This window comes from Hippichthys cyanospilos, chromosome 7 (genome assembly GCF_059441005.1).
Source record: "Hippichthys cyanospilos isolate Australia breed blue-spotted pipefish chromosome 7, RoL_Hcya_1.0, whole genome shotgun sequence".
NCBI classification, from domain to species: Eukaryota; Metazoa; Chordata; class Actinopteri; order Syngnathiformes; family Syngnathidae; genus Hippichthys; species Hippichthys cyanospilos.
This window is the reverse complement of record NC_142375.1, coordinates 21,947,822-21,966,687: the sequence shown is the minus strand read 5'-3', so window position 1 is coordinate 21,966,687 and position 18,866 is coordinate 21,947,822. Positions and strand designations below refer to the sequence as shown.

The 18,866-nt window shown below is 42.5% G+C and overlaps 2 protein-coding genes across 6 annotated transcripts; both read right to left on the bottom strand.

Moving 5' to 3' along the window:
• Positions 1-4,722, bottom strand: mmaa (metabolism of cobalamin associated A). The gene is made up of 7 exons (XM_088418850.1): positions 4,676-4,722; positions 3,907-4,242; positions 2,976-3,098; positions 2,605-2,775; positions 1,644-1,729; positions 1,437-1,586; positions 1-624 (listed from the first exon to the last, which is right to left on the bottom strand). The coding sequence occupies exons 2-7, from the start codon at positions 4,235-4,237 to the stop codon at positions 340-342; spliced, it is 1,146 nt and encodes a 381-aa protein (XP_088274976.1). The 5' UTR covers positions 4,238-4,242; positions 4,676-4,722; the 3' UTR covers positions 1-339.
• A 557-nt stretch (positions 4,723-5,279) lies between these two features.
• smad1 (SMAD family member 1) lies at positions 5,280-18,272 on the bottom strand. Of its 5 annotated transcripts, none has more exons than XM_088419752.1 (8): positions 18,203-18,257; positions 16,938-17,017; positions 12,857-13,380; positions 10,111-10,350; positions 9,917-10,033; positions 8,586-8,810; positions 8,193-8,449; positions 5,280-7,109 (listed from the first exon to the last, which is right to left on the bottom strand). In XM_088419752.1, exons 3-8 carry the CDS (start codon positions 13,254-13,256, stop codon positions 6,966-6,968), a joined length of 1,383 nt encoding a protein of 460 aa, XP_088275878.1. In that variant the 5' UTR covers positions 13,257-13,380; positions 16,938-17,017; positions 18,203-18,257; the 3' UTR covers positions 5,280-6,965. The 5 variants fall into 5 exon arrangements, with proteins under 5 accessions (XP_088275878.1, XP_088275875.1, XP_088275876.1 ...); XM_088419749.1 differs by having other exon boundaries at positions 12,857-13,307; positions 18,203-18,223; XM_088419750.1 differs by having other exon boundaries at positions 8,586-8,807; positions 12,857-13,307; positions 18,203-18,223.
• Between the last annotated feature and the right edge of the window lie 594 nt (positions 18,273-18,866).

The following is an 18,866-nucleotide window of genomic DNA, read 5'->3' as shown; positions in this document are numbered from 1 at the left end:
TTGAGCTGTATTACTTTTTAATGCTGTCCGAAATAGTACAAGCACAACATCACTATTGTAATCATAAAACATTATTATTAATCACAAAACACTTCTAGTTTTTCATTGATTAAAAAAAATGCTATACTTTACATTATAAAATCATCTCGCGGGCTGGATCAAACCTGTGCGGGTTTATCCTGAAATGTCATCCAAAATCCGGCAAGTTCTAACCTTCTGTGAGTAGTGTATTGTGTCCCATGAAAAGAACTGATTGTCCCAAGTTTCAGTCTCCAAAAATGACGGTCCATTTCAATTCCCACGCACAAACTCCTCCCGCTGGACGAAGCGCGCCACTGACTAGGAGGATTGAAAGGCTTTGAGGAGCAGGTCGGACGCCAGGCCGGGGGAGACGTCCCCCCGGGTGACCCTCTCCTCCAGGCCGGGCAGGGCCGTCCGGACGGCGGGGTGATGGCGAAAATGGGCCAGGACGTTCTCCTGGATCAAGGTCCACATCCAAACCTTCTGCTGGGCCCGCCGGCGGGCCTGCAGCTCGCCGCTGGCCAACATGGCCCGGTGAAACGATTGCATTTCGGCCCACGCCTGCGAGATGCCCTCCACGCTGTGCGAGGAAGCGCGGACCACCTGAAGGGTCGGGGGGGGGTGCCAGCGTCAAATCCAAGCTCATTCCAAGCGTTATTGGAAAAGGAAACGTGGAGAGGGCCGGTATTTTTCGCATTTTCGCTCACCTTTCAAGGCCAACGGAATACTGCGTGCTATGCCTATGTAAATATGGGAGCTGCCGCGTGAAAAATTGACTTCCATTCTTCAGTTAGAATTGGTGTAGGTAATAGTTGTGTTGTAAGCGTGGAAACACTGCCATCCACTGGTCACAGTTATCACCACAGCGCTCAATGACGGCTGGCACTTTATACATTAGGAATTAGGTGAGAAACTCAACGCCATTTCACAATGGTAAATAATATCTTGGGGCTTTTGTCATGCAAACATGTGGGAAACATTGCCCCCTGCTGGTAGGACGGAAAAGTGCAGGTTTTGACATGTAAGTAGCCGGCTTTTTAAATGTTACTATAGCCGAGGATCGGCTTAACTAATCATAGCGGCCAATATTGTGATGGATGTTAAAATTCGATTAATTGTTCAGCCCTAACTGGCACACAAGCCAAGTATTTTACATATTTTACACATTCATGGCACTGAAAGAGTAAGCAGTTCCCCACACTATGAGCTATTTTAGAGCATTTTGGAGAAGCACTGAACTCACTGAAAGAAAGCGTCGTCTTTCACCTAAAATAGGTTTGCGTTTTTTTTTCCCTTGATGTTTTATAACCCACAACAGGTCCCAAAACTCAGAGGCCGTGCTGCACAGTCAACAATCATTTGTCTAATTTAACATGTTTGTGATTGAAACTGACCAGAATAAATGTATGACTCACTTTGGGGTTCCAGGACTTGGACTGCCTCCGGAGCAACTTCATAGCGCTTGTGTATTCCGCCTGGATCCTCCTGGCTGGCACCAGCAAGTCTCCGTCCGATTTGGTCACCACAACCAGGTCGGCCCTCTCGATGATGCCCCTCTTGATGCCCTTCGCATCAAACCGTCGTTCAGTAAAAGCAAGATCAAGACAACGCGAGGACAATACCTGTAGTTCGTCGCCCCCTGCTGGCGGAATCAGCAACACAAACATGTCAACCATGTCCGCCACTGCAAACTCTGACTGGCCGACACCTGACAACAATCGAAACACATTTGATGATGTACACTTTGAATGCGCATAAATCTGCGTAAACACATGTCGATAACGAGGCTGAATTTGAGCTTTCTCGATCGAAGTCAGTAAAGGCTCGATTGTCTTTAAAACAGGAGCGCTTGATACGTCGATCACGATCAACCGGTCGATCACAACTGTGGACAAACGTTAATCGAAAGCGTCTTCTATAGTTGTAGGCCAGGCGGTTATGAATGAGGACTGACATTGACCAATTAAGTGTCATGTAAAGCATGTTAATGCCATCCAGTGGACACGATTGTTAATTGCACTCTTGTCCCCTGCATTTCTCACATGTGGGATAGTAGACATGATGGTGCGTTATAGCCTAGAGTTAAACTCCTTAGCTGGTTTTATTTTCGTGTTACACTTATATTACTGTGTTTCAATTGCAGTGCAACTGGAGAACCACAGACATGTTATTAACTTTCAGTGTGCCTGCGCCCTCTAGCGGTGGCGGAAAGTTGGGCAAAAATACACAGACGACTGATGATTACATATTTGTCTGGCTTGAAAAAAAATTACGGTACGACGATGACAAAAAGGGGGCGGGCTCTGTAAGTTGCCCAACTACGCAAACAGCCATGCGCATTCCACATAAACATAACAAATCCTACATGAGGTGAGCGGGTGGATCGGAATGAAGGTACCGAAAGATGTGTTTAAGTTGGGGTGGTGAATGAATCCGTCAAGTCTATAGACATCAATGTCTCGGAAAAGAGTTAAGAGTGAAATTTGGGCCACAGTAATCGTATACCTGCTCACGATGGCTTTCCCGCTTTTCTATGATGTGAAATAACATAGTTACCAGACACAAATAGCAAAGTGGGCCTACCCACTGTCTCCACGAGGACCACGTCGTAACCCGCCCCCTCGCAGAGGACGACGGCTTCGTTGGTCGTCCTGGTGACGCCGCCGAGCGTACCCGAGGTGGGCGACGGCCGGATGAAGGCGTTCATGTCACGAGAGAGCTCCGTCATGCGCGTCTTGTCACCCATCAGGGAACCTGCGAGCAGGACGGGAACATAGTGGATACAGCAGCAGTGTCCAAACTACGGCCCTGGGGCCATTTGTGGCAGGCCGCCCATTTTGGACCCATTCAATCCCAACGTTTTTTGAAGACGGTAATCGTTTAGAGACCTTTGTTTACTTTAGAATTGTATACATCATCAGAAGGTCACGTGGACAAACATGAGGACAACTCACCCCCCGTCGTGCAGGAGGACGGGTCCACCGCCAGCACTGACACTTTATGTCCGAGGCCCGTCAGCATCTTGCCCACCACTTCGATGAACGAAGACTTTCCAGCCCCAGGAGGACCCGAAAGACCTGTCAAGATTCAAGGTTCCACTGGATCTCCATCGTATTAGTACAACAGTTCCTTGACTTACAAGTAGGGCTGCACCATTATGGCCCAAATAATAATCACAACTTTTCATCAAGATTCAGAGCGTTTTTCATGATGGCCAGCAGGAGGTGCTGCAGGTGCTGCATTTACCATTGTCCTTAGCTATAACAAATATGGCCGCCTCCGGAGAAGTGCCACACCTCATGTAATATAATTTAATGGTAACTACACCTATGAGTAAATTTAAACATACTGTTGGTCATTAAGAACACATTCATTTGCAAGTATTTGTAATTTACAATCATTTATTTTTCTCCTTTTAATGAAAAACGCTCTAAATCGTACACACTGTTCCTTTAAAAACCAAATGTCATCAAGAATCGCATGATCGAGCCCAATTTCCCATCAAATGATAACAAATTCATACCAGCCCTTTAAACAATCAAATAAAAAGTATTGTAAGTCATAAATAAACAGAACAATCGAAGCAAAAGTTCTCATTTTCTTCACAAGGCTATAAGCATTGCAACTAAGCTGCTGTAAATATTTTGCCGAATGATAAACCATACAGGCCTATTGAGTATACAATATTGTTTGCACTCAAACTTCTAATGGGAGAATGAATAAATAGCAATCACCTATCAACGGCTCTATTGTTTAAAAAGTTAGAAGGTGAGTCGCTTTTAATTTATGGATGGATGCAATACTGTATTACCGTGCGTGTCGCATGACTGTCGCCCAAAAGACAAAATGTGGACAATTCTGTCCAAAAGGCAAGCAGCCACACACCTACTCTGAAGGCCAGCGGCTTGCCTCCGTTGCGGCTCTCCTGCTCACTCCTGTAGGCCAGCACCCTTTGAAGCAGCACCTGAGCCAGCTCCTTCTTCCGCGGATGCTGTGTCTCCACCAAGGTGATGGACTCAGCCAGAGCAGCCCGCTGACCTCCGACCAATCCCGTGTAGAGTTTGTTCAGCAGCCGCTGCTCGGGCCCGCTCAGGTCTTGAATGTGCGGCTTGAAGACCGTGCTCGCGGCCCGCCATTGTTTGAAAATGTGGCTGGCCGCTGTCTTGGGGTGACAAAGACAAGTCCTGGGGGAGGTGATGTGACGGAGGAGCCTCATTTTATCTAAAAGAGAGGTAAGTTAGTAAAGTTAAAAGCAAAACAGAAAATAAAGCGTAAGTAATTGAATGGGGGGGAGCGGCCATGCTATGACGTCACCGTGTTAATTGGAGAAACCATTACGAGGATGTTGAGGCTATGTTAGTCTATCCTACAGTTTTATCAAAAAAAAGGGAAGCTAGAACATTGAAGACAAAAGACAAAGTACAACCTAAATTAGGTGGAAAATCGGGCCACTTTATGACGTCACTATAGTAATTGGAGAAACCATCACAAGCCGTGGCATGTTGTGTGCTTTAAAAACGACACAAGTAACGTAATAATACATTAGTTGCTTGACTTCCATAAGTGTATATATCAGAATGGTATGGGCTTTGTCGGCACCTAAGAAATATTTATATGTTCGGTAAGTGGAGTAAAAACTAAATAAAACACTGACCTCGAGATGAGCTCCATGGGAGCGTTTGGCACTTGTACTTCCTGCTTCCGCCGATGACGTTCCGGTTTTCAGTGACGCAACACATTTGACGAACTTTTTTTTATAATCATTTTATGTATTTAAATATATTTACATGCCCGATTTATATTTATTATATCAAATTTGGTGCAGATCTTAAAATTTATGAGTGTATCGATATTTGAGTCCAAATTGGTAGCATATATGAGCAAGTGACGACCCAATTTGGCGGCCATCTTAGTGGGGGCAACGTTAAATCGCTCACTTGTAATAGGTCATTTTTTGTCAAATTCAAAGCAGTGCTCTTTATTCAGAAACCTTTGAATACATAAAAGTACGGAAATCATAAGTCTAGTATTATCTGAAAGATTATTTTAATTATTAAAAGTGTAACTTTAGACTTTCCTTAAAGATTAAAAAGAAAAGTGTTTAGTGGTCAATCATCAATAGGGGTAGCCTATATGTGTGGTGGTAACTGGTTTAAAAACGTTTTGTGCAGTGGGCACATCTTATACAGTACTTAGCTTGTGTGTCTTTGTCCTGCAATTAAAAACAAGCACACATAAATAAAGACAACGATACGAAGTACTGAAACAAATTTATTTTAGTTCTCCAGTAGAGTCTTGATATTCATGGAATAAACCTACTTTTCTGGGAGTCTGACCAAACAAAATAAAAAAAAAAAAAGGAAAAAAAAACAGATGACAAAAACATACGCAGAAAAGAGGCAATATGTGAAAGTGCAGGCAAAAATACAAAAAGAATGTAAGGAGTATAAACTCTATCAGAGAATGTAAGGATATTTTATTTGTAAAAAAATGATATGGGTGGGCACTTTAGTGAAATGAATCAAAATTGAATATTTTCATGTAACAGTCGTTTCAAATATCAGTTAGTCCATGACGCCTCTTTTCCTATTACTGAATACTGTATATGCTGGGCCATGTCAATGCCACGTGTAGCACTACACTATCCAAACTACTCGTGGCCAAACCAGACAACACAGCACCATCGTCTAAAGTTGAATATATCTAAAAGCACTATTTCAACCTAAGTTAATGGGGAAAACACGAGAATAAAACATGACACGCAACATTTACTTACTATCGGAAATGCCTTTTTCGGGCTATAAGGCCCGCCTCTTAAATGACGATTGACATTTTACACTGCTCGTCCTTGGAGTTTTACTTTACATGGCAGGAGGAAATTGTACGCTAATATCTTTGTTGTGTAAAATCCAACCGCGCTTCCAGTGACCTGGAATGTCACACACACACATAAAAAAAAAAAGCAACAAGGTAACAGCGCATGTGTGGAAACAGTTCCACCAAGCGGGACGGTTTGGGGCAGACTGTGAACCCTGAGCTGTTTTTTGTGCGTGTGTGTGTCGAAGCAACTGTCCGAATTTTATAGGTCGCATTGGATTGTTGTCATTGTCCAGTTGGCGCGCGGCGGATGTACTGTATATTCTGCTTGGCTGGGTTCTGTGTGAAAGGCAAAGGAGGGTGAATGCCTCTGTAAAAAATGTGTTTTTCTTTGAACGAGGGCAAAAAATGCGTCAGAATTCTGAGGAAACACCCTCCTTAAATTGTTCCAACAATCATCACCTTTGGAAACGCACAACTGGGATAATGATACACATATCTTGTTTTACAACAATACTTAACCATATTTATCATTCCATATGTACCTGTAGATAAACAGCTTACGGATTCTGCCACCCGGCGCGCAAGCCAGCCTTGCTAAACACGCGCTCTATAAACGATACGGTACAGCCTAACTCGTCTTCAAAAAAGAACCACAAAAACGGCAGCTGTGGAGGGAATCCAGCATTTTTGTCTCGGCGAAAGAAGAAGTCAAGGTGTCTTGCCATGGGAAGTAACCGCTTTTAAAAACGTCTACGGGAATACGTAGGATGCAGGCATGCGAGCGACGATGACAAGAAAGGGACAAAAAAGGACGCGGGTTTTGGGAGGACGCCTGCGCTCACCAAGAAAGACTGTGACGGTTGGATTATTAGTGTTGGTCACCAAAATCAAGTTTCTTCCAGTTGCATCAAGCTGTCTTTGCTCGTTCCTCTCCCCAGTCTGTGTAGGTGCCGTCTTCACAAGTCCCTCAAGTAGAAGACTCAATGGAAACAACCCGGTCTCCTTTGACAGATCTCAGATCAGCCCAAATGCTTCAATCAGTTCTAAATGAGACAACAAGAAGGGACGGACCGGTCCGGGATCTGCTGACTCTACTCGGGCCGAAGACTGACCCTGAGGGAAGTCTAGGACACGGACGATATGGGGTTGTGGGGGGAGCCCATCTGCGTTAGAACCTTGTCCAACCATTGCAGTGGGCCGTGGAGGTGGATCTCGATCCAGCAGGGGGTGCTGGTCACATCCTGACGGTGGTACTCGGCTCCCCAGCCCTGAAAAATATCGGAATTGACTGAATTCAAAGCATAACTTTTTTATGGTGAAGGATTTGAGTTTGTGCCGCTCGCCGTGGTAATTATGATTGCCGAATTGTAAGTGTATTTAAATTCAAGAAGCGTCTTTCTGTCAGAATAATTGTAAAAATAGACGACCAGCCTGATCAAGCGACGTCACTTTGCTTGTGATCTTTGCTGCGTCTTCTTCTTGCCCCGTATGAGCTTGTAAATGATGGAAACATGCACGATCGCCACAAAATATTGTTATAGTTGCTACAGTGTGACTTTTCCCCGTGCCACACGCGTTCAACTTTACAGCGTATGTTTTATCTCGTCATTCTTCAAAGCTTGCCAGGCACGTCCTGTTAATTCTTTTCTCCGTATTTGCTGTCATGAGCTCTGCTGTTCTCTTACCACTTCTGCCATCTAGTGGCCGTTTTTATAGCTTTAAATAAGCATTTGAGTCTAAAGCTTTGGTGGGTAGAGGAATCAGAAGATAAAGATGATTATGGTGCAAAAAAAAAAAAAAAATCTTGTGTAAATTTATCAAACCAGGTTTTTATACGGGCCTGGGAGTGAAAGAGTTAAGGTGAGCTTGAGCTAACTTCGGGTTAGAGGGGGGCGGGAGATGGGAGGGGTGGGGGGGGGGGGGGGGGTGATCCCAGGAAAAAGGCTTTGTTTTTGTCATGTGGAATGTAATCGCAATAAAGTAATAATTTTCATCATTTTCTTTTAGTTTCAGGCACTTTGGTGCACTTGCTTCTTTTTTTTCCATTTTAGACTAAGCTATAACCCGTATAAAGGCGATAAAAATAATAAACAGTTGTTGAAAGTTGATTTATATTGCGTTTTTCTGTTGTTAATGTTAAAAAGGATACGTGTGTAGTTATACTTAAACAATTCTCATCAATAATAATCTTATTTATATTCAGTGCATCGACTGAGGGGGGGGCGCGAAAAGTTTTCTCTTTTCTAGGGGGGGCCTGGCAAAATATAGTTGAGAAACACTGCGTTAGAGGCAGAGTACAACCCGGGCCGCTTGCTAACTCTCAGCGAGATCATTTTAGGCCTCGTACCGACCTTGACAAAGCTCATGCGGATGGTGCACATCTTGGTGAGCTCGTAGACGGCCTCGAAGCCGTGGTTGACGGACTGGGCCAGCAGCTCGGCGAACTCCTGGTTGTTGAAGATTTTCAGGCTGCAGCCGCTGGGGATCTTGCAAACGGTGGTGGGATGGAAGCCGTGGTGGTAGTTGCAGTTGCGACTCTGGACGAAGATGCTGCTGTCGCTCAGGCACTCGGCGTACACCTCGCCGCCGACGTAATACAAGTGGACGCCTGAGAGGTGCGGAGGAATCAGAGGAGTGGGACAACAAAGCCCCATTGGCTGATATCGTCGTAATTAAGCAGTCGAGGGACAACCGATTTTTATTTTTCTCATCGCGGCCGTTTGAGCGGCTTTGGCGCTCCTCACCTTTGCCAATGTGCCGCCGGGTGTTCTCGATGGTGGAATTGCGGTTGACGTTGGACAGCAGGCCCAGGCAGAAGCGGTTGCGGTTGTTGGAGGGATCGGTGAAGCCGTCCACGAGCACGCTGGTGGACGACGCCTGGAAGGCCTCGCCCACTCGGTTGTTGAGCTCGTAGTAAACGATGGAGCACCAGTGCTTGGGCTCCTCGTAGGCTACCGGCTGCACATCTGCTGCGGGGGACACGTTTAGAGGTCATGAGTCCGGAGCGTGAACCAACGAGGCAATATTCTAGTTTTGGGAAGTTGATCTAAAATAAACATGACTTGCGGAGCATCCAGACATCCTTATGGAAAGGATAAGGATCTAAATAGGATCCCTGTTGTACCTTATTTTCATTGATATTTCAATCACAACTAATTCATCTAATCTCTGTGTAGTTGTTTTTTTTTCGTTTTTTTTTTAATGTTTGTACAAAAGTGGCGACACTAAATGAATCAAATCAATAATCAAATCGTTAAAAGTAAGAAAGTTTAGGTATTTAAATACTGAAGTTATTACTTTAAATGTTAAACTAATCAAGGACTTTAGTACTTTGGTTCCTAAAGTCTTTAATTACTTAGTACTAAGGTAATCAAGTACTTTAGTACTTAACTCCCATTAGTAATCAAATACAATTGTACAAATTTTTATTGTAAATAGATTCATAACTGAAACACAAGCGTAAAAATTTACATGGTGATTAAGTTTTTTATTTTTTCGGCCTCCAAAAATGAAAACGCAGGGTTTATAAGGCGCACCTGATTATAAGGCGCACTGTCAGCTTCTGAGAAAATTGAAGGCTTTTAGGTGTACCTTAAAGTGCGGAAAATAAGGTAATTAACCCTTCACTGGCACTGGGAAAACGGTGTGCCTAATAAAGGCCGTTTTGCTTGTTTACCCAGTAAAAGGTTAAGTCCTGGAGTCATTGATTACTTTAAATGTTAAAATAATGGAAGCCTTTAGTACTTTATTTCATAAAGTCATTAATTACTTAGTAATTTACTACCTAAAGTAATCAATTACTTCAATACTTAAGTATTACAAGTAATCGAAGAATTAGGTAAAAATTTACATACTGCGCAAAACTAAACAGAGTTTCTATGATTGTCAGAAGCCAAACTTGAAATTATGATTGAATTTTGTTTGATTGCTAAGTCCCACTAAGAGCTTAATGGTGGATCTGAATCTTGGAGGTCCCGATGAGAAGATGAAAACAAGCTGCAGAAGGATTTAGAGAATAATACCAATCTAGTTTCAAATATGGTCAGAGCACCCTAAGTTTTGTAAGCAAAGTCACCTGCCCGGTTGTTACTCTCAATAGGCAAAGGCGGCGCCATGAGGTTGGTGTCCATTGGCAGGGGGCAGTCTTGAGTCATCTGCTCCTCTGGGGGCATGTAGGCAGGAGGGGGTGTCTCTGCGTAATACCCCACCCAAAAATTCAATGTCATGCGGAGGAAGAGGATGTAAATTGGCCACACGCAAAGGACTCACCCGGCATCTGGAATGGACTGCCGGGGTCGGAGCTGGATGGCGAATGCGGGAAGGTGGCGGTGCTGCTGTTTCCAGGCGAGTGAGGGAAGGGCACGGGGTTGGCCTGAACGAAGGACTCGGGGAAGGTGGCGTTTTGAGGCATGTGCGGCTCGTTTTGCTGCAGCGGGTTGCGGAAACGAGGGAGCATCGTGTGCTTGGCGTTGAACTCGCTGTTGCGTGGTACCAACACCGGGGGCAGCACTGTAAGCAAACAAGTCCACCCAGGTTGAAACAGGAGGTAGATCATGCGGAGATTTCCTTTTTTGATGCTTCCTCGTTTCCTAGCTTTCAATTTTTTTCCTTTTTTTTCATATTTTTTTCGTATTTTTACTTCTTGGTTGTACTTTTTGGTTCTGGGGTTCTCCCAATCCGATATTAGCGTCTGATTGGTCCAATATCAGATAAAAAAAAAATGAGTATTGGATTTCATAGAAGTTCCATTTTCATGTTGGAGGTTGAATTTATATTACCCATACGGTCATATTTTTGTCAGAACGACTGTTTCGACCCAGTGGTCTTTGTTAAAATGGTATCGCCTGAGTCGAGTCTCCTCTAACATTACATACAAAAAAAGAATCAAAGCATGTATCGTTCCTGCAGAGATCATATTGGCTCGAGATCGGACAATACTCTAGGCCAGTGCTTCTCAATTATATCTTTCTAAGCCCCACTAGAAAAAAGAAAATTTTTCACGCCCCCCACTCGACACACTGACTATAAATAAGATTATTGTCTATCAAAATTGTAAAAGTATATTTAAAACGGTATCTTTTTTAATAATAATAAAAGAATGTATTGAAGTATGACTCCTGGTATTGCCTGTTCAAAGCTTTCTTTTTCTTCAAAGTTGTAGGCTCGTCACTTGTCTCTTGACTGGGCCTTTCCCTCCTCTCAAAGACTTATAATTCATACTCATTTATTGTGAGTGAAATTTTGCCGCTCAAGTGACTTAAACGAATCTAAGAGAATCTGGAGTTTTCAAAATAGAAGTTTTTTTTAAAACAAAAGAGCCTCAGATAATACTTTGAATGGAAATAGTTCATTATTTTGGGTGCGGCCCATGCAGCAGCAGTATCAGTCTTGCATTGAAAGTGAAAATGTTGGACTGGGACAACCTTAGCTTTACATAGCACTACAATTTCCAAAATAAACACTGGAAATAATTTATTTGTCCATCTTTTATATCATTTCAGGTCATATCCTTGTCATTCCACATCAGTCCACATCATTGTGCAATTAAACTTTTAGCCTTCATATGCAATTTCTCATGCAAAATCTTATCTGCTTGGAAATAACCTAAATAATCTTTTGAAGAGAATGTCATCTAATTTGATTCGGAGAAGTTCCACATACAGTATAGAAAAGGCATTCTGAGGCATACAGTGCCTGAGGAATTTATCACCTGAGGTAAAATATCCCAAATGTGCAGCATGAGGCCCATTCAGGTGTAATATGCACAAAATAATAAGCCCACTTTTTAATTCAAACCCTACAGAGTGCAACGACAGCTGGAGAGTGACTGGAAGTGTGTGTGTGGAGACATGTTTTATGAGGGGGGTGGACAGACAGGTGCTCTGCGGTTGAACAACCTCCAACCCTGCGCTGTGAAAACAAAAAGTGTGCAAGGCAGGCAGCAACATTTTCCTCCTATTGTATGTGGATGGTGGCGGACTTCCTGTTCCAGGAGTCCTCCAAAAGAAGGAGAAAGAAAAAAAACACTGACCCTTGTGATTGTGTCTCAAGATCAAACATAATATCGCATTGTCCTGCAGATGTTAAATGAAATGCAGGCAATGTTAGTAACATGTGGCTTTGCTCGCCAAAGTGATGAACTAAACACGTGCTAAAGCTATTAAAGTGAATGAAACGCTGGATTTACCGAAAGACTTCTTTCATCTCTTATTTCACACTTTTTAGTCCCTCATCTATTGAAGATACTCTATCTACATGAAGACCCCTAATGAACATTCTACTTTTAGAGTGTTTTGACATTCAACATCCTCTTCCTCCTCCTCCCAATCGGTCCCCATAAATGTTGGTCTACGAGACAAATTTGCTGTCTGAAAAAGCATTTTTGAGTCTGCGTGGTTTGATACAAAGTGATCAGTAGGAACAGCAAACGCGCTAGGCTGTCATAATCAAAATGTGCAGACTAGTCATTTATGCTAATCATGTCTACCTATAGGAGCCCTGCAGTACTGGTAGCTAGCCGCTAATTTGTGCTAAGTGCCGCTATGACTGCACCAAAGCCACAGGTAAACACTAGCAACACTTGCTATATATAATTGTCAATCTCAGTGTAGTTAACTGGTTTGATAGTGCCCTGGATTGACAATTGAACATAATTTCACAACATTTTTGTTATGTCTTGTGTAATGCTTTGCTGAATGGAATGAAGACGCAAGCGTGGACAGCGGAGCTTTGACGGTCTTGAAGCAAACATGGACGTGTGAGCTTGTGTTGTCTGTTTTGAACCTCTACCTGTTTTGACAGTCTATAGTCATTTTTAAGATGCGTCTGTATCAATGGCCCAAATGAGGTCAAAATTGACACATAGGAGCTAAAAAGGTTGCGTGTTGTACATATAAGAAATTTGAGGTCATTCAATACCACGAACATGACCGTGGTCCACCTTGAAAGCAGCACTGTAAATGCACTGTAGTTCTACTGCCAGTGGGTGGAGTTATTGACGAAAGAGCATACTGACCCGGGCTGTCCACACGTTTGTAGTGGTAAGGGTTGATGCACACGTCCTTCTGCTTGGAGCCGAAGGGATACTCGCAGCATTCCAGCGCCTTGAGCTCGTGGTGCGACTGCAGGTCGGGCCAGCGCCACACGCGACAATAGATGACGTGAGGCAGCCCTTTCCTGTGGGACACCTGCAGCCGGCCGTCCAGCGAGCGGGGGATGGTGACGCAGCTGCTGGGCTGACCGGGGCAGCTGAGCGCCCGTTCCAGCTCCTCCATGGCGCCCTTTTTCTTCTTCAGCTTCTTCACCAGGGCGTCCACCGCCTTCTCGGCCCATTTCTCCTCCTCGTCGCCCTGCTTCCAGCCAAGCAGGCGCTTGACGGCCGGGCTGGTGAAGGAGAAAAGCGAAGTGACGTTCATGATGGACGGGGCAGCCCTCACGCACGCCTTCTCCGCCGGGCCCAAAGAAGGCTGGAATGACAGGGAGAGGTCCAGCTTCAGGAGAGAATCACTGCTGACTTTTGAGGGGGATTCCGAAAGATTCCTGCAAGTAAAAATATATGAGAGATTGCTCAGTTGTTTTTATTAAAGGGTTTTTGAGGTTGATGCACATTCTGATATTGCGCTCGGGCTGCACAATTAGTTGATTTTGGATCGCGATCACGACGTCGGCTGTCGCAGTTGATGAAGCAGATTCTCTGCGATATTAACATTTAAAAAGTCAAGCACTTTTTTGATTACAAGTCAAATCAAGCATTTTGCCATCCTACCACCAGGGGACATTGTTTTCCAATTGTCAACTGAGGCCCATTTTGGAAAATCCAATGAGCAAAAAATTGGAATAAATTCTATTTGAATTGACCAAAAATTACATTTTAAAATTTGTTTGAAAGTAAATTTTGCATTTAGTTCGAAGTATATTTATTTTTGTTATTGGCTTGTAAGTAAATTAGCTGTGCTGTACTTTATTTGGATGTGATCTTTGTGCTACCATTTGTTTACTACTGCTTCCCACCACATCCAAAAATCCACTTTCAAAGTTTATTTCTGTATAAATTGTGAATTTTATTTCTGTATAAATTGTGAATTTAACCCTAACCCTCGCCAACAAGCAAACGTTCAGCCTGAGTAGGACAATAAGAAGGAAGTACGCGGATAAATCTGTCCATTCGTTTAGCTTCCAGAGGAGCCATTCACCAGTGGAGAGGCGGGGGTACAGTAAATGCCTTTTAAAAGAGAATACGGTACAAAGATCATCGTCATCTTTTTGTTTTCTGCAACCACGTTGAGAAGTTCTCAAAGAGTGACTCACGGTTCTGCCGGTAAAGCCTACAGTATATTGTATTTCCCACTAGCAGGAACAAATAGATCATTAAGAATGCCCGTTAGTTATTCTTGGTACCCTCAGATTATGGGATTAAATTTCAATTGCTATCTTTGTCGGACAGCCCTCGCGTAGACAACATGGTTGCGACGAACAAGGGGTTAAATATGGCGGGAGCAGGTGCTTTTTACGGGGTGTGGTGATCGCTTGCTAAAAAACAAGCATCCTGACAGGAATATTAGAGCTATACTTAGCCGGGCCCCCAAAATGACTCAGATCTAACACAAGGAAGCGGTCCGTGGATCAACTGGTACCGGGCCGCACTAGAAATCATTATTTGCATTTTTTGTATAGCCTCAAATATATTTTTCAACAAAGGGCCGCGGTGCGACATCAGGAACACGCTTCGGTGTCCGCTATTGTCTTGCTGCTAGAAAAGCTGGCAGCCATGCTCCAGGGACATCTCCACACATGTGACTAAACGGTAATATGAAGGCCCTTCCTGATATGCATTCACTAGTCTTATCTGACAGGCATTTGAAATGTAAATATTTTCCTCCTTTTCTATATTTAGACAAGTGGCTTTGGTCATTTGGCTGCGAGCATCTTGCAAAAGGTACATCGGCAAAATCTAAACTGAGATGAGGATCTTAACCCTTGTGGCATTATGTTACAAATTATGGAAGTTCCTTTGATGTTTTTATGATATCACAAACGAATCAATGAGGAAAAAACCGCTAGGGAGCTGAAAATTGCAGCAGATGATTAAAATATGTAATATTTTAAAATGCAACGATTCTGACATTTCCGTGTGATTGCAGCTGGACCTGCGAGATTTTGTGTATAAAATAATCATTGTCCAAATTAACGGAGAACTGAGGGTAATACATGGGAAGAGTTTCATATTCAACAAACAAAACATTGTGTTTTACCATAAGCAGTGTATCCAAAGCTTTCCCGTACCTCAAAGCAAAAATTTGAGCGTCCCTTCGTAAATTCCCAAACGTGAGCAGACATTCCGTTTAGGAAATTCCTCATTTATTCCCATAGAAAGTTTCGGAGTGAAAAATATCCGATTTTGCAACCTTACTTCTGTCCACATTCAAACGTGAAGCTGTTTGGCAAAACGCTAATAAGTTTCTCTCCGACTGACACATTGCAATTGTGCAGCTCGCAATACCACAACCACAACAATTAGCATGTTGTCAATTAAATAACCCAGGTTTGCCTGCATGCCGCATTTGAGTAAACATTGCACAGATGTCAACGGCGGCTGCGGCCTTCCTTATAAAAACAAACCACAAACTGCCAAATTGACTAAACGGTCTCATTTAAACAAAAAAAAAATTTGCTCCTTGCCTTTTACTTTACAGTGGGCCTCCGGTTTACAAGATTAATCTGTTCCGCGGTTGGGATAGTAACGCGAATTTGCCGGATGATGGCCAATCCAAATCTATGTTAAACAGCTAATTATTTAGCCCATTAGCGGGCTAAATAGCCCGCACGCACACTGACCGCCATGTTTGAAAGAAAAGCTGTTGTTTTTTTATGTTGTAAGACGAAAAAAATGTCGTAAAGAGGGGACAAAAAAACGTCACGGTCCATGTCGTGAGGTGAAACAAACGTAAGGCAGGAACGTCGTAAACCGGGGGTCCACTGTCTTTTGTTAGTGGTAGCTTTGTTATTATCTAATGCTCAGCAATCGCGGCTAATGTGCGCGCGGAGCAACGCGGGCGGGCGGCGTGCTCGGAGCAGCGCGTGAGCTCCGTGGATAGTTTGACGCCACTCCAGTGTCTGCTAATCAATTTAGGTCCAGTCCTGCACGGGAAGATGAGGCACTAATGATGCTCTGCAGATCCCCCTCCCCATCACATTATAAAGAAAGCTACATTATTTATCAGCAGGGGCCAGGATTGGGTGTCCATTAGCCCCCCCACTCAATGGGGTCACTGGAGTGCAGGAAGAGAGTGATGGCGGCAGAAAAGCTTTCATACCGAGGGAAAGCAGATGAAAGGGAAAGTGACAGTAAGGACACACATCTTAGATACAGTGGAATCTGAAATGTTAATATGTACAGTAAGTATTCCCAATTACGGATCTCTGTCTAACGGAAATTTACGAACCTGGAAAAACAACGTATGCGTTAAATTTCCTGCGATTAAATTACATTAACGATCGATTCTTTGCATTGTCGGCGATGATCAACGGGACAATTACTTGCAATTAGCAACACAATTGTATGATATACAGACAAACATTTTTATAAAGCAAGAAATGAACACAACACAACAATTCAAAATAGACTCATAAAGGAAAGTGTACAACACTGAAGTTAAGTACAGTACTGGACTGTATTGGATTTATTTTATAAACAGAACATCTTTTGGACCATGTTTTTGTATTTTCCAGTTCATATCCAGTACATGTTCTAAATACAGAAGATTTTGATTAATAAACAGGTTTTGGACAGTACATTTTTACACGCGTAATGTATTTTGTTAACATACTTGAACGCAGGACATTTACCGTTGTTTGATTCCTTACTCGAGAATACTTAATGTATATATATATATATATATATATATATATATATATACATAGTGAGGAAATAAATCAAAGCCTCGAAAGGAAGGCCAAAATATGTTTGTTTATAAAATGGCATTGTCACTTGTTTTTTTTTTTTTTTTGAATCAGCAATGGTGGTTTAGGGGTGTTGTTTAATGTTCTCATGTTTTTGTCAGTCTATGTGGGAGTTGGCGATGTGTTAAGAGGCCCACCTCAACACGACACATGGCGACGTATGTTGTCATCTGGCAAATGTTCTGACTGCCTTGCTGCATGCTGGAATGCCACTAACCTATATTTACACCGGGGCACATTTTTAAACATTTTATTTCAGGTATTTAAGACAACTGAAGGGGATTTTGAGCACATGGGATGATAATTCAGGAAACAAAGGTCAAAATGAGGGTCCTTTGAGTAATCTGATATGTCACCTTCAATGATGTCAGTGCTCACACAACTCACACACGCAAAATGAACACACACACCCACAAGGATGCTTTAAAAAAAGACACAATCGTCAAAAGTGAAAGATAAAAAAAATGCCATTTAATCCTAGCTGATACGATAGACCCAAATACACATTCTTAGCATTATTTGCGTTAATGAAGGGTCTAAAATGTTTAGTGTATGAAGATAGATAGACAGATAGATAGATAGATAGATAGATAGATAGATAGATAGATAGATAGATAGATAGATAGATAGATAGATAGATAGATAGATAGATAGATAGATAGATAGATAGATAGATGAAATATTGATGAAATAATTTGGTAAACAAACAAATGCCTGTAATCACTAAAATGTTTGACAGTAGGCACCTTTTTTCAGATTTTTCTTATAAAGCGGATGATGCTTCATGAAACAAAATGACTTCGTTCACATCATTTTCAAGAATTTAATATTTTGAATTTGCTAACCGTGCAATTTTGAATTTCAATGTGTTTTCAAAGTTTGGACAGTCCACTTACTATGTTAGTATCCATTTTGTATATCAATCATTCTGATTGATTACTTTCCACGCGAGCATTCATTTTGTTCAAGATGAAAAGGTTTGCTATGGTTCTGTCATTTTAGATTTCTACGTATTATGTTTATTATGACATGACATTCACTTAAAATCAAACTTAAACGCTAGTGGGCTACTTTAAGAATCGTTAAAGGTGTTTTGATAGGAAGTGTACCTGGCAGGTACAAATGAGGTTCAAATGACTTCACACACGCAAAGAAAACCAGAATGACTCCGTTTCATATATGTTATTCAATAAAAATGTCATTTTAATTTAATTTTAAACGGGGATAAATGTGGAACTGGGAAGGGGGGGGGGGGGGGGGGGGGGGGTCGAGTGCCGCAGCTGGAAATTAACTGTTAAAGCTCGACTCGGATACAAATTCAACACAACAGACAAAGAAGAGAAAAGACGTGTAAAAAGTGTCAAGTGAAGAGAAAAAGCATTTTAAAGAAAATTGACGTTACCTTGTGTGAACGTGGAAGCTGCGCGCTGCTTCTTTCGTCAACTCTCCCGAGCTCCTCGCGGCGTCGTGATGCGGCCTGGCGTCAGTGAGTCGCGGGGCCACGGCACCCTCCGCTACGACGCCAGTATCACTCCGCGTGGCCGTCTTCGACAATAACAAGACCTACTTTTTTTCCAGACGCATCTTTTTCGCCTCATTCACATCGTGAACATTATGCAACTGTGGCTTTTCCACTTGGCCAAGTTTTAAGTGGTTGGCCCTGTTTTGGAAGACTTTTTTTGTTTTGTTTTGTTTTGTTTTTTTTACTCCTCCCTGTTTCTTTCGTGGTTAGTCACCGTTTTAAAAACATAAATTTAAATGTGGGATGTGCAGTCTTCTGTCTTCTTTTTTTTTTCTTGTTTTCCCTTTTTTTCAAGCTCACTTTATAATTGTTATTGGTGATTTTAAAAAATGCACAGAACATTTCAGACAACCCAGAAATAGAAATGGAGTACTTGGTTATTTTTTTAAACGTCCAATGTGAATTACAACGGGTTTGAAATTTTGCTACTTACTAGGAAAACGAGACACATATTTGGATTAAGTCAATCACAATGGGACTTCACGAGATGTTTTCAAAGTTTGTTATATACTGCAAAGTAATCCCTAATTAGAAAAAATAAACA

What these genes read in the sequence shown, in the direction of transcription:
- mmaa (XM_088418850.1), bottom strand. Translation starts at nt 4,237, where the DNA reads ATGAGGCTCCTCCGTCACATCACCTCCCCCAGGACTTGTCTTTGTCAC. An exon ending in GCCGCTGGCCTTCAGAGTAG is followed by an intron (nt 3,099 to 3,906) that starts GTGTGTGGCTGC and finishes GAATCTTGACAG; the next exon opens with GTCTTTCGGGTCCTCCTGGG. An exon ending in GGTCCTCGTGGAGACAGTGG is followed by an intron (nt 1,730 to 2,604) that starts GTAGGCCCACTT and finishes GATTGTTGTCAG; the next exon opens with GTGTCGGCCAGTCAGAGTTT.
- smad1 (XM_088419749.1), bottom strand. Translation starts at nt 17,000, where the DNA reads ATGCAGCAAGGCAGTCAGAACATTTGCCAGATGACAACATACGTCGCC. An exon ending in TCGCCATGTGTCGTGTTGAG is followed by an intron (nt 13,308 to 16,937) that starts GTGGGCCTCTTA and finishes CTGTCATTCCAG; the next exon opens with CCTTCTTTGGGCCCGGCGGA. An exon ending in CAGTCCATTCCAGATGCCGG is followed by an intron (nt 10,034 to 10,110) that starts GTGAGTCCTTTG and finishes GGTATTACGCAG; the next exon opens with AGACACCCCCTCCTGCCTAC.